This window comes from Crotalus tigris, unplaced genomic scaffold, assembly GCF_016545835.1.
Source record: "Crotalus tigris isolate CLP2741 ecotype Arizona unplaced genomic scaffold, ASM1654583v1 scf7180000024384.25900115:4084858, whole genome shotgun sequence".
NCBI lineage: Eukaryota > Metazoa > Chordata > Lepidosauria > Squamata > Viperidae > Crotalus > Crotalus tigris.
This window is the reverse complement of record NW_024100554.1, coordinates 3,230,861-3,252,784: the sequence shown is the minus strand read 5'-3', so window position 1 is coordinate 3,252,784 and position 21,924 is coordinate 3,230,861. Positions and strand designations below refer to the sequence as shown.

General features: G+C 35.6%; 1 protein-coding gene and 1 long non-coding RNA gene across 2 annotated transcripts in view; one reads left to right on the top strand and one right to left on the bottom strand.

Annotated features, from left to right (window-relative positions):
- Positions 1 to 11,748, bottom strand: part of ZFPM2 (zinc finger protein, FOG family member 2) — a 342,462-nt gene extending 330,714 nt beyond the window's left edge. Inside the window, exon 1 of the mRNA XM_039328889.1 lies at positions 11,419 to 11,748. Within this exon, the coding sequence (XP_039184823.1) occupies positions 11,419 to 11,458 (40 nt within the window). The 5' untranslated portion in view covers positions 11,459 to 11,748. The remainder of the gene's footprint in view (positions 1 to 11,418) is intronic.
- The window catches only part of LOC120301502, a 35,062-nt gene continuing 24,568 nt past the window's right edge, over positions 11,431 to 21,924 (top strand). The window contains exon 1 of the long non-coding RNA XR_005554920.1: positions 11,431 to 11,544. This is a non-coding gene — a long non-coding RNA (uncharacterized LOC120301502). The remainder of the gene's footprint in view (positions 11,545 to 21,924) is intronic.

Genomic DNA, 21,924 nt, shown 5'->3' with positions numbered 1-21,924 from the left:
AAAAGTTTAAATATGTTGATGCAAAATTAAACTAATAGTATATAAAACACTTCTATTAAACAGCAAAAGTTAGGAACCATATTTAATATAAAGTTTTTTCTCTTTTTGATCTTATAACTTCTCGAAACAATCAAACAATAACTGATTATAACTGGAAAAGCAACATTTTCTAAACAAAAAAAAGAATTGTGTACAGGTACTGTACGTGTGGCAAATGTAATTTTAAATATGTTTTTCAAACCTAAGTTCAATGTTCCTTTTTCTTTACCAGCAATATTTTCTGAAGTAACAGTCAAAGAATAATATAGAGAACATCAGGACCATTTCCATCAAAATATCCCCAAGTTGCACTAGAATGAAATTCTCTACACTGCAGGACTAATCATAAAATTACACAGTCTAGTTAATCTAAGTAGCTGATTGTTACTTTCTATTTATATATTTGTAACATAGCTGGTCTTGATCATTCTGACTAAATTTATATTAATTTTTGTCTTTCTTTGATTAATTAATCCTTATTTTCTTCTGGGTATAATTAGTTGGATCTCAATTACTTAATAAAAGGTATAACACTCCAAAGCAAAGCAAATAACACATCAAATCACTTTGCTACCTATTTTTTATTAGTTCAGCAAAGAGATGAGAAAATGTACTGAATGAGTAATTATAAAAGAACCATATACAATTATTACACAAGCAATAGTTGTAAGGACAGCACTTTAAAAATGACTTTAGCCTGTAATCCCATACACCTGGGACTAAATCTCATGAGACATTTCAGCAGAGTTACATTAAAATTGCACTGTTTGTGTATTATAATGTGTGTTAAATAAAAATGCAACCTTTGTCACGTATTATTAACTTTCCAAAAATGTGTGAATTGCTTCTGGCAATTTAATGTTATAATAAAAGTATAACCAAGTTTTATAAAGATAGACATGGAAATGCTAAATTGATTATTCACACTATTACTAATAATGAACCAGTATTTTTCTTGGGCTTTTTTTTTTTAAAAAAAAAACCTTTAGATGTTACTTAAAACCTATTCTGAATTTACATATACTGATTTTTCATTTTTAACGATGTCAAGGTACGTATCATTAAAAAATAATTTATAAGTATACTTTCCTAGATACTTATGTGAAAACAATATGTCTTGTAATTCACACAGTGTGAGGTACATACATGGCCACATTTCACCTGTATAGTTTACAATTATTAGCAACAGACAAAATAATTACAGCTGTTTCTGATTATATTCAGTACAATCAGCAACACAAATCCTTTAAAAAATCAACTACTGATATTTAGCCAACAGATTAGAAGAAATATAATTGTTTTTTAGAGATTTGACCACTGAATCTTAGAGTAAAGAGATACATCATAATATATTTCCAACAAACACAAAACTGTCCAAAATCTAAATTCAAATTCAAGCTGTTATGCATTCCAATTCTAAAGCAGTTCTGCCAAAAAAAATTGTGGCTTGATTTGAAAGCCTTGTTTGATGAAAAGCATAATCTTTCAGTTGTCTATTTGCTGAATATTAAATATCCATGTGTTTGAAAGAAAACTTGTCAACTTAAATATAATCTCTGTTAATATTATAGTAAGTGGTCCCTCTGAGATAATATCCATTTAAGTAGTTACTGTATATTTGTAAAATTAATGGGCAAATATTATTTGCATGAAATAATTTTCTCCTATATAACTGCTTAGCTGTTCACACATGACTCTGTCTCAAGCTATGTCCCTCTTAAAACACCACTCTTCTGGCATACCACATTTGAATTTATCTTGTATCTTCTTAAATATTGATATCACAATTTCTCATTTGTCTTAATTTTAGAATGGATATTAATTTTATGTTTGTAACACATTTAACTGAACATGAAAGTTAAGACATAAGCTAAAAAATATGCAACCCAGTGCCCCACCTTGTGGGAAACCAGTATTTTCTGACGAACACCGAAATGTCCTATATGTCCTTCAGACTTACCTAACAGACCCCTTCATCTATCGCAAAAGCCAAATCATCTGATCCCAAACTAACTGTCAACTGCTTGCAATGGTGAGGAAGCCAGACATCAATCAATCAGTTTTTATCAGAGGTGCTCTTCGTTTTAGCTGTTGTGCTCATCTTATCATCTGACCCAGTTGTAGGCCTGACTTCAGAAGCTTAAAAGAACTTGATGGCAAAATATGCATTTGTTTGTCTGTGATGCCCACTATTAAAGGACTCAGACATTAACTTTTAGAGGCTCTCTCTCTTTCAAATGATACTAAATTAGGCTAAACTATACTAAATTATAAATAAAGCATTCAAATTTGCATTGTACTCTCATGACTACTTTTCAAGTCACAATTCAAAGGAAGTTTCTAATTCATTATGCATGGTGATCTACGAGTTGTCCATATAAAATAGAGAAACAGGTTTTAAAGGTTGGTGAGTATATTTATAAATCAGAGTTGTGTAACGTATTCTCATTATTAATTCTTGTTCATGTATCTATTATATATGGAATGAAGCAAATTGTTAACATGAGTTTAATTTTTGGTTCAGCTATAATCAGCAGCATAAAACTATGGATATCATTAATAAGTCTGAAAATGGATATAGAAATGTACCTTAATGTTTTCTCTTTATGAAGTAGGAAGCTATATTCATAGTTTAAAATCAATTACGGCACAATCACATACTGTACATAGGATGGGGGGGGGCAATGGAGAGACTACTAAGGATTGACTTGACTTAACTGTCAAGTTATAATTCAATTTTTCACAATTACCCTTACATTTGAATAATCATGCATACAGGTATTTTGTTAAGGATGTTTTGTGCCCATGATAAAAGCAAAAAACTTAAGAAGAAAATCATAATGTAAGTCAAAAGTAACTGCTTAAAACATAAATAGCTTCACACATAAAAATGTTTCCAATATTATGGATCCATTATTTCTTTTAGGTAAGGTGTACATTGTATAAAAAAAAATCTTTTTAAACTTTCCAGAATTAAATCCTTTAACTGACTTAATGGTTCTAAGACAGTTTTAAAAAAGTATTTCAGACATTATATGTAACAGTAATACAGTAAAACCACACTGCAGCAAAATATAACAGTGAAAATAATTTATACATGATATTGATACTTCAAAAACTATTATTTATAATACCCTTTTTATGTTTTAGAAATAGAATTGCTTGTCAAAAGTAGTACACTGAGTTTATATAACTGCATCTTCATTATAATTAATCTATTTTTGTAAACAAAAAACATAAGAAAAGCAAGCAACTCTAATAATATCAGATGTATAAAAGTCACTAAACAATGTATTTCAAAAAGAGTAAATGCGACATTCAGAACACAAAATTTTAGTTAGGAAGAAAAATATGATAAATTATTTTAAAATAGTTGTTGCAGAGGGAAGCTATAAGAATAAGAAATAATAAAGAATTTGGTTCCAATAGAATATTTTCAAAAATTTTTTTCTTTTCTTCTACATAAAATGCAAATACCAATTCAGAAGAACCAACGTCACAGCCTCCAAAAACTCAGAATACCATTTACTCCAAATATCAACAGCAATTTTTAAAAGTCCATGTTGCTAACTAACACACACTTGTGCAATTCTGAATATCTTACAACCAACCAATGGGTGCAAAGAAGGTAAAAAAAATCCAGTACTTTGACTTCAGTAGTCAATTAATAAGCACACACAGTCTTTGTTGTCCTCCCTACTTCTAAATATCTTCAGCCTGACATGCTTTTTCTTCTTAGTGGATTCCATTATGTCAACATGAAAACCACATGGTATTTCAGCAACCCCCAACTGTTACAGCACAACTTTTTCCCAATGGTTTCCGAAGCATTTTTCCAAAGTCAATTATCATTAAATTTCTATTTTTATGACCCTGAGAGAAACATATTATCTCAGAAATATTCTGTATACTGCAAAGTAGAAGGAAAAGAAAATTAGTAGCAAATGCTATATTTGTTTAATTTTGAAGAACTGTAGCAATTGTTTTGTATTTCCCAACTGGTTTAGAGAAGGAAATGTTCAGAACTAAAACAATGCATGTTCTTCACTTCTCACTAAACGTGGTAACAAGGATCTTGGAAAAATAGAGAGTTATTTTTGTTAATTTTATATTTCTTAACAGAAAACATTTTATTAGCTGATTTTTAAAAATCAGATCTGCAAGGAATTTCTTACAAATTATTCAAACCTTATATTGCACATCATGTTTCTTTTTAACATGACTTAATCACTGTAAAGTGAGAAAACATTAGTGACAACCATACAGATCTATTATCATGTCACAATGGCAACAGCTTTTGAGGACATTTGATCACACCAAGTAATCAATAAAGAGATGTCAATTCCAAGATCAGAGACATTTGGCACTAAAAATATTTTGCTTACTGCATACTTATATGGATATTTTATTTAATATACATACAGTAGTCCCTAAAAGTATGGATTTGGAGTTGAGATGCTATATTATGCATTAATGAGTTAGGTAAAATAGGTAAACTGTATTACTCAATTATAATATGGAATTAATAGCCATAATAAAGTGTATTGTGTTTTTTAAAATATTACAAATATTGGACCATACTAACAGTTAAGCATGGCAATTATTCCCAATAATATGTTTGAAAATATTGTTCATTTTAAGATAGGATGAGGTTTTGAAAATCCTCTATGTTGAGTTCTGGATTTCAACAAAGTGATGTGTTTGTATGTCAATATTTCAAGAAAGAGTGGCACAGAACCAATTACTCTTGAGAGATTTTCAACATCAATATTTTATTATGGTGAATAACAGCAAACTGGAATTCATACTTCATTTTGCAGGCTCAGGAAATCATATTTATCAGTTCAGCAATTTCCAAAGATGCATCTAACAAATTATTCAGATTACTTTTGGTTCCTCCTTGGGAGTCATTATTAGAGAGATATAAACTGAAATGATGGAGGTATTTTCTTTAAAAAATAAAGGACTCCAAGCAATGAAATACTTCTCCATTCCATTGAACAAAAGCAGCTCTGTGCTGATCTTTGCTTCACAACCAATACCAATCTCTCAGGCCTTTGAAGATAAAATATATTATCCTATACAAGCAAGAAAATTAACTCACTTTCATTCTAGACATGTTTGCTAAATGTACAAATTACTGAGCTTGAAATAATCCAAATGACACACCTCTCATTCCCTCTCTTTGTGTCATTTCAGAAAGGCAATCTGACAGTAATAGCATACCACCTTCCTGGACATACCTCTAGGCGTTAATATTTAAATCTTCCCCATCCCTTGTGATTGAAATTCAGCATCAATTCACAAACAAAAACTAAATCAATGTTCTTAGAGTTCAAACTAGATCCCTAAACAGTTTGCCACTCTCCATGAACAGATAAGATAAACTTTCTTTGACCCAAGAGATGAAGTTGCCATGACAATCAGAGAGTCTACTTTCTATATTGATATTTGCTGATGTAACAACAAATAGAACCAGATCCTAGGATTGATAATGGTGATTAATTAATACTAATATTGATCCTTACAAGCAAGAGACAAGGCTATTAACTTGAAGCCTGAAAAGTCAATTGTTACCTGTGGCAGAGATACCAGTGACTGATTTGGAAACATAAACAAATGTGCCAGATTTATGCTAATACCCTTAAAGAGAACATGTCTCTGTTCCATGCATAGCACTTTCCCATTCAAATACTTTAATTTAATTGCATCTCTCTTTAGAACCATAAGGAAAATGCATTTCAACTTTAAAATAGGTCTATATGCTCCAATTCATTCTTTTTCTGAAGGAAGGAAGGAAGGAAGGAAGGAAGGAAGGAAGGAAGGAAGGAAGGAAGGAAGGAAGGAAGGAGCTTCATTATTATGCTTAATTATTTTCTTAAAATGCATTGCCAACTCTCCAGAAAGACATAATTTGTCATACAAATCTGACTCTAGTTTACGGAAAGCTATGGACAAAAATAAAATCTCCATGTAACTTACATAAATGAGTTTCCCAAATGATTATTATCCAATAAAAATGCTAGATTTATTTTTCTTGGTGGAAAAGCATTATATGGTTCTTGTTTATTAGTGGTTTTGTAAATTAAACATTGTTCTAAATTTCCTATTCTATATTTATTAATAAATGTACATATCAGAACTGATTTCAGTGACCTTCTAGAACATAATACAGTAGCTTCTTCCAGTATAAAAAGCCAAAGTTACTTAAGTCAGAGTTTGGAAAACACAATGCATCTGAAAAAACATTTGTGAAGTGAAAAAAAAAAAAAACCTTTAAATTTTCATTTAGTACATTGAAGATAAGGTGGGAGACATTCTGATACTATTCTACATTTTCACTGGTTTGTATGTAATATACTTTGCTAGAATATTTTTCTAATCAACTGTTCAGGTCTTAGTTCTTTAACATATTAGTTCATATACATTTTATTATTAACATTCTAACTGCAATGTTTATTACTATAATTCATAAAGGTAAAATAATTGGCACTACAAATAAATGATTTTCATTTCATTACCTAGAGACCTGTAAGAATCTCATCATGTGGTGCTACTTCTAATGATAATATGAATAATATGAATAATATGAATTAACATTAGAATACTCCTCTGAAAATTAGAATACTCCTCTATATGATTCACAGTGAAAAACACTACTTACTTTCACAAAAATAATATTTGGTTCCCCAAGGCAAATAAAATGATGCACAGTTCATATCCAAGCAATGTGGGATGCTGGTCTGTTACTGGTCTGTTTTGCTTAAACAGAATATTCCAACTTTGTTGCTTTAAATAGTATACAATCTAATGTAAAGGAGAATATACACTTAATTAACTGATTAAAATGGCTTTATTCCTTGAAGATTATCCTCCAAAGTTCTCCACTTCTAAATTTAAATATGTTCATAGGGGTAATGAACTTTAACACATATAAATACATGCATTCTATTTCAGGAAACTTTTTTTAATAGACTTAAAACAGAAAATATTTGTGGATATTTCCTTTTTCTAGTCAACATCCACCTGGATATTTCCAAAATATTCATTAACTGAACTCTTGTCACCTTCTGAAAAGTTGTTCACACAATTACTTAATAATATTAGATCAAAGAAAATGAGGTCTCCTATTGCCAAAGCTATAAATATAAAATATTATTTCATTTCTTTGGTATAGATAGCACCAATCTAAGCTATACATATAAGATCTTTCTCTCTATATATGTATATATCCAGTAGAATGCAAGAACATACAGTAAAACCAAAATGGAAACAGTGGACAATACAACTTTGTAGCCACAAAATCCTAGTTATCGCTGTGGTCGAAATAATGTTACTAAATAAACACTAATCAATTGTTCAGCTTTAAGCACTTGTAAGAGTTAATGGCAGGTGAAATGAAGTGTGTTAGTAAGCTGCCATACTTGAGCTTCCAAAATAAAGAAATATTTTCTATTCTATTTTTCCATATGAATTAACTGTATCGACTAATGAATTACTATAATAGAATACAAACTGGCTTTAAAATACAGGTCTTCTGCAAAAGGATTTGACATAAGCAAAATTATCTAGACAGAGATAGTTTTATATCTAAAAAAAAGGTACCTGGGTAAAAATGTTAATAAAGACTACTGATGTATTTCCCTACTCTTATGTTAAATAAGCTAAGTTTATTATATTTTAAACTATTACTCTATCTAAGAGAAAACTTCTTAACACCATAGCTATCTCCTAGTTCATGATGGAAATGTATGAAAATGCATGAACTCAAAAGATTGATAGACAAAAAAATTAAATATTATATATTAATAGAAACTTTTTATGAAAGCTTGGAACATAAAGTTTTAAAAACATTTGTCCTAACATGAATAAGATTTAATTTATTTATGTAATATACTTAATTTCCAGATTCTCTTTAGGCATAATTTGAAAATTATTTGTTATCCTCCCCCCTGTCTAATTTTAACTAAAAATACAGTACATTTTTATAAATATAACAAAGCAATCAAAAGTTCAATTTGGATCTCTTTTGATAATCTTTTCAAATAAATTTCTTGACCGCTTTGCTGGTATTCAATTACAATGTTTTACAAGCTTTTCTTTAAGCAATTAGTTTGGCAATATTTTATTCTCAAAATAAATAATCAGACCAAATAATCAACTCATTTTCTTCTCCCCAGGCTTCAGTAAGTGTGAATGAAATTGGAATAATACTGCTCATAAAATATCAGATCCCAGACAACTGCAACAAGAAATAACAATAATGAAACTACATAGCCATCCCTTCTAATATAAAGAAATGCACTTGCTCTAAAAAAATATCATTTCTGTCATAAATTTTGCATAGCAGCCACAAAATGGAGAACAATCTGGACAATTTATTGGCATATTGGCAGGAGATGATAAGGCAAAAAAACAACAACAGCTAGCAGCTGGTGCAGTGAGATGGACTGATAACATTGATATGGGGGTCTCCCACACAAAATACCACCTCTCCTATCACTGCTTTTTATCAAAGTACGATTACAATAAAAGCTTACAAGAGAAGGCTTTTATTTTATTTTTTAGGAAGGCAAAAATATAGACTTGGAAAAAAAGGGAGAAATCTGAATGTTTGAACAAAACATGGGGCAAAATACATAATTTATCACTGTATTATCACGAAATCCAGGCAGTCTAATCAAGGAGCCCTGAGTGACTATTTTTTGCCTTATCATCCAAAGTGGTGGAAACGGAGAAGGAATTATCAGGCTTCTGCAGATTGCTGGGCTGGAATTTTAATGGTAATAATCGGGTTTCTGATGGTATATCTTTTCCGCTTATCTTTCCCATTATCTATCCTTATCTGGCCAGTCATCAGAGCAAATTAATGGTGCTCTTTCAGCGTTGCTTTTTTATCACTGCCCAGAGAGCACCCAAGGGGAAAGAATAAGCAAAATATTAAAATACTGCATAAATCACAATTTTAGATAGCAGAAAACTGTATGAAGTAAAAGAGGGAAAATTGTGCCCAATAACCTTTTTGTCCTTTGAACTGACTGTCTTGGGAGTTTTTCTGACTTCCTCCTACCCCTCGTCATACAGCTTCTAAATTGTGCATGGTTTATCAGCAAGACTTCTTTGAAAACTGAGATTTCAGACTTAAAAGTACTGCTTTACTCTCCTCAATAGTTTTCCTATTATTTTAACTGTCAACTGTGGTGGTCACACTAGGGGTTATTTCACTAGGAGAGATGGTGTGCGTTCTCCCTCACAGTTCTGGAGAATTGCACATGGGCTAAATATTTAAATATATTCAAGAAATGGTTATGGTGAGAGTTTAGATGTGATCAGGCAACACAGTTGAAGAAGAAAAAAATTCCCAGAGTCCAATCTCAGCCACAATGACTTTTTAGCCCACTCTCCTACTAACCCCTACAGATTCTCCATAGTAAAGAGTTTCTCTTCCTCTGAAAATCTTTTTAGTTATCTTTAAAGAGAGTAAATCTGAGTAGTGGAAAACAGCACACAAAGTTCTCGACAATGTTAAACTCTAACGCTAGCCAAAGTATACTGCACAGCCCTAATGACCCCATAGCGTGGGTGTTACATCTAGACAAGCATGCACATAAATATTTACATGTGTCAATAAAAATAAACAGTGGATTTGCTTCCTTTAATTTAACACATCTTACTAGGAAGGAAAAGAGGCACAGAAACTGGCTTGGGACCTATCACACTATTCAATAGCCTCAATTAGTACAAAAGCCTTTATCTGACATTATAAGATGGGCATAAAGAACATTTAACTGTTTAACTGGGAGATAAAAAGTATGAAAAAATAGACTAAGATGGTCTTTGTACCAATTAATGTTAATTATTTATTAACAACCAAGCCACCATTCACAATGTACAGTAGAAAGCACATCCAGTCAGTAACATTCCTGGCTGTATACTGCTTAAATGAACAGATGAAGCAGAGGATCAGAAGTTATTTCTAAAATGCAAGGAGCCTTAACAAAGTGAAAGTTACAAAAATGTTTTAAGGCTATGGAAGTGGTATTTGCTAAAAAAAAAAAAAAAGGGGGGGGGGACTATCAGAAAGTTACTCTGAGAAGCATCGTTCTTTTTATGACATTAATCCAGATTTTTCTGGGACGGTTTGATCCTTGAGAAGTCTTATCCTTATCGCCAAATTTCTTTAATTTATATTCCGAGGCAATTTTAAAAAAAACCCGATTCTATATGCTTTTTAAAACCAGAAAGCAAGAGAAAGAATGGGTTAGGTCACGTGACACTATCTTTGAAAGGCGTCTGGGGTGAGAGGTTCGTATACTCAAAAGATTTTTGGCCACTGCTTTTTTTTTCTTTAGGCATTTTTTTTTCTTTTTGTAAACACGTAGTGTTAATTCCGGTTACTTGAAGCGAGACCAAGCCCAAAACAAAACAAAAAGGAATCTCAGCGCTCAGAAAAGTTTAGGAAGTTGACATCATAGGGACTATCCCCAAGTTTGTCCCAGGCTGGGGCGAGGAAAGCGAGAAGGGAAAGGATGCCAAAGAGACTGATTCTCATTCACCTGCTCCACCTCCACTTTTATCCTAATAAAATAACGAGTGGGCGTTTGCTAAATTACCTCCACGCGCGCCACTGCTTGCGAGCGACGGGAATTCGCTGGAATAAGTTTGCAAAGGAGCCTCGCTTCCCGGCAAAGGAACAGTTTTGGGAGGTGGGCACTTGGTTCCCCCCCCCAAAAAAGTCCGGCCACTGCTGCTGTGTGGTGCCACCTTCTTTCCCCCCACCCCACCCCACCCCATACCCCAAGAATAGCATGCGTGTCTTTGGCCTGATTGCAGGAACTCGCTGCGGGGGGGGGAGAGAGAGGAATGGCACTCTGCACGCGCTCAGCTGGCTCTCTGGGCTGCTTTCCAGGGCAATTCTTTCTTTTCTCGCCCACCACCCGTCTCCTCTGTTCCCCGGGACTGCTGTTGGCAAAAATACCTTCAGCCGCACGCTTCCCAGAAAAGAGAAAGTTCTCTGAGCGTAAAAACCCATTTACCCCTCCCCAGCCAGCCAGCCAGCCATTCCTAAGAGTTTAATGCTAACTTTCCCAAATGCATCACCCGATGTCTAGGAACCCTTCAAAACAAAAGATCTTTAAAGAAAAAGGAGGAGAAAAGCGAGGTGCATGTCCAAGCCCAGCTCTCCAAAAACAAACAGCCCCTTCCAAACTCGATTCGGGGCGCTCGCACTTCAGCGGCTCTCTCTCCACTCGCCTTCTTCTCCCCCCCCCCCCTTGTTATTTTTAGCCAAGCCTCAGAAAGCGAAAAGATCCAGAAAAGCACCCTTGGGAAACAGCCCCCTCCCCACAGCCCCCTTTTCTCCGCTCTTGGAAAACTTACGTTTAATCTGCCGGGGTTTGCTCTGTTTCCTTCGGGACATGCTGCTCGCCGCCGGTGCTGCTAGTGTCGCCGCCGTCGCCCGTCCGGGTGTTCAGGTGTAACTGAGGGTGTGAACGGGGGTGCAAGGTAAGTAGGTGCGCGACGGAGGCGGGGAGGGGGAGCGGAGGAGAAAGGCAAAGAGACGGGGGAAAAGAGAAAGAGCGCAGAAGGAGGGAGACGGGCAGGCGAACGAGCGCGCCGGGCGCCTCGGCAGGAGCTGAAGGGAGATGACAGGAACAGAAGGAGCCGAGGAAAGGCTCGGCTCGGCTCAGGAGGGCGCGCGGGTGTGAGAGCGCGCGCGCGCGCGCGCATATGGGGGGGGGGGGAAAGACAGAACCGGGAGAAGGCGAGGGTGCGCGTGGTGTGTGTATGTGTAAAAAAGAGAGGAGGGGGGAGTTTGAGAGTGAAGAGAAGAGCGGAAAAAAGTGGGGGAGGAGGGAGGGGGAAGGGAGAGCAGCCGGAGGGCGAGGAGAAAAAGGCAGGGGAGGCAAAGGAAGGGGGGAGGAAGTGCGCTTTGTCGCTCTTTTCCTTGCGGGCTCCCTCCTGCTCCGTCGTGCCTTTCCCGGAGCCGCTGCCTTTCCCCGAGCCGCGCTTCCCGCGCACGGACCGGGCGAGCCAGCCTTGGAGTGGGGTCGGGGCGTGCGAGAGGAACCTCCGAAGCGCGCCCCGCCGGAGCGGAGCCCAGGCCTATCTAGTGCAGCATCCCGACTCCCGCAGGGGGAGGCGGCTGCCCCGAGGAAGTCCTCGGGCCGGGCTCAGGAACTGCCAATCCGAGGCGCGCTGCTTGGCGCTCCTGGAGTTGGCGGGTGCCAGCAGCCGCGCCTCACAGCCGCGGGGGGCTCTGCCAGGGCGGCTGGAGCGGGGAGGAATGGCGAAGGGGCGAGCGAGGGGAGGAGGGGCTTGGCGAGGGGAGGCGGCGGGCATGAGTTTGGTCCGCGAGCCCCCGGCGGGCCCCGGGCTGCTCCCCAGCGGGTCAGATTGAGAGTTTGGGAAATAAGAGCTTTCCCGGGGTCGTGCCCCAGCTGCAGCTCGGCGGGCAAGATGTCGTCAGTGCGCCCTTTCCTCCGGGAGGCTTACCCAGAGCCACAAAACGATTGCAATACGAGAAAGCACATATAAACTCTGTGCGGCAAAGAAATGCACGCCTGCAAATAGTTATACTGGAAAACTACCCAGAAATAGATTGGAGGGGGGAGAAGAAAGGGAGATTAAAAAGTGTCTACGAGCCTGTGCTTAGCGTTCACGTGCAACTGTTGTTAATACAGAAATAGAAAGAGGGAGAGCTATTAAAAAAAAAAAACCAGCCAACCAACAAGCCTATATACTAACGTGCGCGCTAAACCAACGCAGCACTGGCATTCACGGTGCAGAGCCAAAACTGCTAAAAAAATATTTTTGGAGTCTCATCTTCACGTTATTTACCCAGAAATACATTCCTCGATGTTTAGCGTGCCAAATATGTTAATATACGAATAAGCCACACCTACATCAAAGGGACCACTTAAGAATTGGTACTTGCCCTTGCAATCGCTTAACCTGTTTGGAACAACTTTGCAAAAGAAGTGTTACGTTGCCCAGCTGCACCGAAAAGTTACTTTTCAGGAATGGCATTGTAATTCTTGGGATCACGTCAGTGTTTAACTAATGCACCTAAACCGGGCTATATGCCATATGCGGATGTAAAGCAAAAATACAGTAACCAAGTATGTGAACATTCTACATGTAATAATAGAATTAAAAATATATATTTTATATTCAAGTCTTACAGTATTAAGTATTGATTAGACTTGTGCTTTACTGTAGGTTTGAATATTATTTGTCCACCAATGATGGCATCACAAGGAAAGAGACAAAAGGAAATCAAAGGGACACATAACTTTTGTGAAATCATCCTTAGAAGATGCACTCACAGATGTTGAAAGATGCTTCTTATTATTATTTCTGTATCTTTACTTCTGCCCATAAACTTCACTATTTGTTTAGAGCTTCAAATAATCTAAGTGCACTTCCCAGTTAAAAAAGTCAGGTCTCTTCAAAAATATAGAATCCCAGTATTGTATAGATAAAACAACAAGAAAAGGCATAAAGAGATTTATTACTTTGCTTGTTTGCTCTTCATGCAAAGGTGGATTTAGAAGATGGCTTATGGCATCTTCTCTGCATCTGAAAAGTTTTAGGTTTCTAAGTGGTTTATGACAACATCCAGGTTTCAGATTTTTCCATTCTGTAACGTGGCACAGAAGAGCTATAGGTGAACTTTAGGGGTAGCTGATAAGCTGCGAGAAGCTTCTTTTATTATTTCATTTCATTTAAAATATTTCTTGCCCAGCCTACAGTATTGTGTAAATTGGAAGGTGGTCATTTTAGTATCATTCTAGTCATTAGTTAGACTAGAATCTAGAATTGGTAGCTCATACTATGGAAATTTCAAATACTGAAATTATTTGTTGTGTATAGTCTGTCTAAAAGCTGTTGCTCCATTGTTAATATTCATGAACCAGTTCTGTTTTTCACCAGATTTATTTATTACTCAGTTTTTATGCTTTGGAAGGTGTGTTTAACTTGAAGGTTATTAGCAAGCTTATGGTTATACATTTTTAATAGATGCATCTATATGCATTCTGAAATCACATGGGCAGTTTCCTGCTGTCTAATTGGATTTTTTTCTTCCTGGCAAACTATAAATGAAAGCATACCGTTTTTATAAATTTAATTAACAGATATATACATGATTTTCAAAATAGTTTAAGTTTAAAGTCTTCATTTAAAAAATGTTCAGATAACTAAATGAAAAATTAGGTTGGCTATTAAAGTTCAGTCCATATAACACATTTTTGGCACTTTACTTACAGACATGATGTATGTGACATACTGGTCCATTTGAAATTATATAACCATGCCATTGAGATGTCTTAATATCATATCACCTTCTCTGATGATATTGCTGATGCAAGAAATTCATACTATAAGAAGCACATTTTCCAAATATAATGTCTTATACCTTATGCCTCAGGTATTTACAGATTTGAACCTTTTCAATTGTTTCTTTGGGAGTAAACGAAAGCAGTATGCCAAGTATTTGAAGATTTTTTTTCTTTTTGTACTCATTTTTAAACTCAGTTGGTTCCTAGAACAGCTTTCAAACCATATGGTAGCTTTCAATGGTGGACAGAAGCAGAGAGCAAATCTCTCAACAGAGGTTATTCTAGAGTCTTGAGATCAGCCACTAAGATTATAGTAAGTCAATCCAATGACAGATGCCTTTTTATCAGAAAAAAAAATAAAAAAATAAGGGGTCCTTGCTGAAAGGCTTTCTGAAATTAATATAGTACAATAAATGTATAAAGTTCATTTATTATTAATATTGTTATTATAAATGGTTAAGATACTTTAAATAATACGTTCAAAAATATTTGTTTAAATTATATAGGGAATGTTAATTTTCTGGCACATGTTAATGTTTTTCCTTTTATTCCAGAATGTATATAATATAAATACAGTATAACATTCCTATAATATTAAAAAATTAAACTTCTGGTATTGTTGAATTTGTCTTTTGAAAATTCAGTGACAGAATGGAATAGTCTTTTCTTAGCTTTCTTATGCCAGGTGCAATATAAAGGATAATACTTCACCTTTCAAATGTGGTTATTTTAACTTGCCTGTTGTTGTTATTGTGGAAATATTATATGTAATAGAAATATGAAACATTGTGTATACAGTAGCAGAAAAATTACAAAATATAACATAGTTTTCTTTGTGGCTGTATGTTTCCCTAACAATTGCAGGAACACTAACAGACTTCATAGTTCAATCCATAGAAAAATTCATGTAAATCAAAAGTATTTTATTTGATATTAGCACAAGAATGAAAATAGGGTTTTACTTTGTACTAATGGATGGGACATAATCCTCTTGTCTCACAGTATATTTAAAGACACGGAAGAGATAAATAAAATTATCAGGCAGTTAGGAAAAATATATTATGTTCTACTCATTTTTGAGATTTCTGTCTTTCATAGACTCTTTTTATCCACACAATGTATTGTACCAATGTTAAAAATTAATGACATTGGTAAATATAGTATAATCAATATAAAAGAAATTCTAACACAAACTACAACATTTTAGTACACAGTTGCATGATTTCTGTATATTCCAATTCAACTAATACAGTAACTGGATTTTTGAAAGCCTGCACTTTATAGGACTTATAATAATAATAAATAATAAATATCCAAAATATTCATGCCCAGTTCATTTCAAATTTACAACTGTCTAGGTTCTGTGTAAACAAACAACATATTTTGTTTTTAAATATGTTCAAAATTGATTTCTGACTTTTAAGAGCAAGATCTTTTACTTAATTTAATCATCCTACAATCATGCTCATATAATTGACTCATGTTTATATTTAGTTTTAAAATCTCATTTATAATTATCATCTTCATCTCTCCCCTCCCCAAAACTTTTATATTTCTACCACCATTTTGATTTGGGTCCATTAGACCCAGTTTAGCTTACAATAACCTTAGCCTGACAAGGTTACCTTTTGTTGGAGAAGGTTAAACACAATTCTTCTTTAGCTGTTCAGTGGCCTTCTATACCATTGATCAGTGTTTTTCAACCTTAGCAACTTGAAGATGTATGGCAGGGGTGTCATGCAATGTCATGTGATGTATTGCGACGTATCGCGACTTTTTTTCCATTGCCAGCAATGGGTGGGCATGGTTTCGGCCTGACACATCCAGCCCGTGGACCAGCAGTTTGACACCCCTGATGTATGGGCTTCAACTTCCAGAATTCTTCAGGCAGCATGTTGGCTGAAGAATTCTGGGAGATGAAGTCCATGCATGTTAAAAGTTGATGAGATTGGAAAACATTGCCTTGATTATGATCTTTTCCTGTTTCATACATTGGAGTGATATTTTTGATTGGCTCCATACCTAGCTGCAAGAATACAGGTAGTCCTCAGCTTACAACCAAAATTGAGCCCAAACTTTATCTTGCTAAGTGAGAAATTTGTTAAGTGAGCTTTGCCCCATTTTACGATTTTTCTTGCCACATTTGTTAAGCAAATCACTGGAGTTGTTAAATTAGTAACATGATTGTTAAGTGAATCTGGCTTCCCATTGACTTGGCTTGTCAGAAAGTTTCAAAAGGGGATCATGTGATCCTGGGACACCACGACAATCATAAATGTCAGTTCCCAAGCATCCAAATTTTGATCACATGATCAGGGGGATGCTGCAATGGTCATAAGTGTGAAAAATGGTCATAGGTTACAGTACTGTTGTAGCCTCAAACCAGCACTAAGTGAACTGTTGTAAGTCAAAGACTACCTGTAGTTCCAGTCAGTAGCAGTGGTATCTAGACATTAGAGTCTTGACTGTCTTGTTTGTTTATTTGCATACCCACCTAAATCTGGGTGGCTAACCAAAACATAACAGTGCCGTGTAATAATCCAGACTCTATCCTTTTTGTACATATTGTATGCTGAATCATAGCACTGCAGCTACCATTTCTCAGATTTGACACCCGGCCATGGATGATCACAATAATTACTTCCAAGTAAAAAGCTGTTGTCAAGAGTTATGCGTAGTAGACTTCTCCTGAATGGAATTGTATACTACATAGAAAAAAATATGTAAAGGGTGTTCCTGCAACCATTAGTTAGGAAGCATCAGCACCACATTCAAAAAATGACTTCACACTACATGCACCTATTTTGTTCTATAACAAATTTATCATCTATCAGTTCTTGAACAATTACTGAAATCGCTTTGTGATATAATGAGAAACCTGGATTTTAGGATAGTACTAATAATAATTCAGAAAAGCAAATATACTTAAAAACAGAAAGAACATCAAGATTTGATTATTTAAGACAGCAGCCAAAGCGGTGCTATTGTTTTAACAGTTCTGTCTCTCACTATCCTAATAGTAATTTCTTCTTACAGTTTCTTAAGGCTTAATATTCTATCTATCAGTTACAATTGTTAATATTTGCACAATGACATCTGTCCATCTATTTATCTCCAACCCACTAAGATAGCCATGTATCTGTATTACTAGTTATATCAACCTTGATGTGCATGACTATATCTGGATTTGGATCACTGTGGTTAAAAAAAATAATATCGGTAGTGTACATAATTAGCATAGGGTAAAATTAAAATGAAATGAACCATAACAGGAGTGCTGGTCTGGTGCACTACAAATCTATTTTCATTTGGAACCAACAAGTCTATATTGCAATATATAAATGGATTTGGTGTTGTGTGATAACAAGGAAAACAATAAAACATTTGGCTGGAACTAGTTTAATTATATCTCGAAGACCCAGTAGAAAGAACAGTGACTTGCCATACTTCAAGGACAAACCTTTTTTCTGTATACCTGAGGTCTCTAGATATAGTTACAAAAGACTCTGTGGTCTTTAGTAATACTAGACAAGATCAACTTATTCATTTAAGCAACTTATTTTTATCATACAGGTGGAAATCAAGTTGGCTTAATTTAGTGGGTGCTAAAAATGATAGACAGATAGTAAGGTCCAAAATAGTCCAGTGGCCTATTTCTAGAATAATCACTCTAGAACAGAGGTAGGCAACATTGGCTCTTTTATGACTCGTGGACTTCAACTCCCAGAATTCCTGAGCCAGCCATGCTGAGGAGAAAGGGAGAGTTTCCAAGCTGAGCCATGCTGGCTCAGGAATTCTGGGAGTTGAAGTCACAAGTCATAAAGGAGCCAAGGTTGCCTACCCCTGCTCTAGAAACTCAGGGAGTAGAAAGTTCAGAGAAAGCAGTTGTGACCCAGGGTTGGCAGCCAATTAAATTTGAAAATGAGAAAGAGGAACAACAAATTATGTAACATAATAACAGAGTTGGAAGGGACCTTGGAGGTCTTCTAGTTCAACCCCCTGCTCAAGGAGGAGACCCTATAATATTTCAGACAAATTAGTGTCCTATCTCTTCTTTAAAACCTCCAATGATGGAGCATCCACATCTTCTGAAGGCAAGCTGTTCCACTGATTAATTATTTTAACTATCAGGAAACTTACTTATTATTCCCTTATTTCTAGGTTGGTTCTCTCCTTGATTAGTTTCATGCATTGACTTCAGATCCTTTGGAGAATAGATTGATCCTCCCACTTCTTTTGGCAGCCCCTCAAATCTCCCCCCAAATCTGAATAAAAGGTATAATAAAGGACAACTAGCAATGGCCTGGGAGCCAACCTCAGACAATAGTTATGAAAAATCAGTAAGGTACCTCTTGACTTAGCAGTTCATCCAATCTAGCTGAGCTATCAAGCTACTTTTTGTCTTTACTCATGTGGTGCTAGATATATCTAGTTTTGAAGAAAGAAAATACCTGGGCCATGACGCCAAACTTTTCAGTTAAATCATAATTATATTTATTAGCATGGAAGACATAAACTATAAAATCAAAATGGCTTGGTACATACAACAGTCTAACGCAGGGGTGTCGAACTGCCAGCCCACGTGCTGGTTTATCATACCGAAGCCACGCCCAGCCCATTGCCGGCAATGCAAAAAGTCACGATATGTCGCAACACGTCATGTGACATGGTGAGTTAGACACCCATGGTCTAAAGCAGGGGTAGGCAACCTCGGCTCTTTTATGACTCATGGACTTCAAGGAATTCTGGGAGTTGAAGTCCATGAGTCATAAAAAAGCCAAGGTTGCCTACCCCTGGTCTAAAGCAATCACATGTGTGAATCTGGCTTTTCTGTCACAGAGTGGTTAAGCAATTAACCCTAACAAATTGGCAGCTATTGGGTTTGGATTAGATGTAATGGTATGTGAGAATTACTGAAGGATGAAGGAAAGAGATGCTAAGAAATTATCAGAAAAGGGGAGGAGCCCCAGTGGGTTAACAGATAGGAGGAAGAAAATAGGAAGGACTTGCCCTAATTGATCAGGTAGTTCAAAGCGTCAGCAGGAAATGTGTATCTTCAGACTTGCACAATTCTGTTAATCTAGGCCAGGGGTAGGCAACCTTGGCTCTTTTATGACTCGTGGACTTCAACTCCCAGAATTCCTGAGCCAGCATGGCTCAGCATGGAAACATCTCCTTTTCCCCTCAGTGTGGATAGCTCAGAAATCCTGGGAGTTGAAGTCCACGAGTCATAAAAGAGCCAAGGTTGCCCACCCCTGATCTAGGCTTACAATAAAGTAGAATTAGCTTATCTTATTGTGTTTCAGAAGACTGACATTAGCATTAAGGTTACACCTTGCTACTTATTTTGTTATTTATGGCATTGTAAGCCACCCAGAGTTTTTTGATAATGAGATGGTGACATATAAATTAATAAATTAAAAAAGCTACTGTGTTCTTCAAATGGGCATTGGTTGATTTTACACCAAGTATTAAAACATATTTTTTAAAAAAATCATGACTCATTGTATTAGCCATAATGGCTATGTTCAAGCCACACTTTAAGCTGCAAATCATAATTTCAAATCAGAATAGCTGAGATATTACTACATACAAAGTTACACCTAATCATTTTATGGTGTAGCATAATGTATAAAGCTGAGCCTATCCCAGAACAGGACAAATAGATTAGATGAAATAGGCTCCTAGAAAATAAATAGGAAAGTGAGTTAGATAGTCCTTGACTTACAACCGTTCGTTTAGTGACTGTTCAAAGCTACAGCAGCATTAAAAAAAATGGCTTACAGCCATCAGAGCATCCCCATAGTCATGGGATCAAAATTTGTCCACTTGGTAATCAACATGTATTTTTGACAATTGCAGCATCCTGTGATCATATAATCATCATTTGTGATCTTCCCAGCCCGTTTTGAACAAGTGAAATAAATGAAGAAAGTCAGATTTGCTTAACAACCTCATGATTCAATTGACAACTGGAGTGATTCAAATAACAAAAAGATCGCAAAATTGGGCGCAATTCACTTAACAATCACTTGCTTAGCAACCAAAATTGTGGTCATGAGTTAGGGACTACTTGTACAGGAAAACAAGATAGAAGGCTAGAAAACAAGTTTGGAAAAGATAATGGAGACAAACCAAAAATAATGGGGAAGGCATGAGAATAAAGGAAAAAAGAGAATAAGCAATGGTAACCAGGAGCTAGAACAATTAAGAATTGTATAGTTCGCATCATGGTCTAAAATAATCAGTATATCTGGGTAGACCTCTACTTTTGTTATGTCTTCCCCTTGATGTTTTATTATTATTTATTGGAGATAAATAGGTTTCATTTGTAGAAATGGCAACTTATATCTCCAAGTTCTCCTTTTAACTTTAAATTTTACACGGTGAGGGCTACTATAATTGGGCTTCAGTGATCTGCATGAGCCCTAGATGGCAACAAAGAGACACAGAAAAGTCATAATACTTTGTTGACACCTAATAATTTATGCAGTTTGCATATGTTAGCCCATGGATTCCCAAAGAAAGTGTTGTTACCTTAAGAAAATATTGCTGAACTACAATAGACTAATATCTATACGAGATAAACTTTTAAACAAAAATGCAGAGCAAAGGATGGAAATATTGAAGTTAGATACATCAACATATTGATGTAAGCACCTTGATTTTTTTTATCAGAGATTGCTTTCTGATTAAATTCATCACAACCTGCTTTGAATTACCACTCACCGACATTGGAAAATGCATTGAAAAATGCTTATTTTAAAGCTTTTCATAATTTCCCTTGAATAAAAAGAGTAGAAAGCAATGTATTTCAATTTATGTTGATGAAATATTGCTTTTGCAGGTTACCTAGTGTACTATCTCTGTTACGTAACCTTGGCTAAACCTTCATCTATAAAATTAATTTCATTACATCCATTTCTTAACTATAAGACCCCTAGACTGCTATTATCAAATAAATACTTCCTAGAGCCTTTTAAACATTTCACTAGTGTCAAAATACTACTACTACTACCTGCTAAATTCTCTGCCCCATTAAGTTTACAATAATTTATTGTATCTGCCTTTCATTAAATTTTTATTTAAGGGACTGTATAACATTTAGCTTCAAACTGGTGTGGCTATGATGCTAAATATAGGCTGTGTTCATGTTGCTCAGTGAACCCATGCATGTGGCCCATGGGGATGGTTTATTTTAGAACATTGCACAACCCCTAAACTGAGTAATCCATGGCTATTCACTGTGGAAAAGAGCATACATACTTGTATTGAAATAATAGCCAACAAATTTATTTCACTTTGAAATGCAAGTTGCTAAGTATATAGCAATAGGAGTTTTCATATAACTAAAGGAGGCTAACTGAAATTCTTGATAGTATTTTACTTTCCAGCTTAGAACATACATGGTTTGACCATTAAGTCTTTCCTAGAATGTCTTTGCAGTTATCTCTCAATATTCATTTGTTCATTCATTCATTCATTCATTCATTTTGTTCCTTCTGCTAACAGAATTAACAAAAAATTTCTGATGGCATAGAAG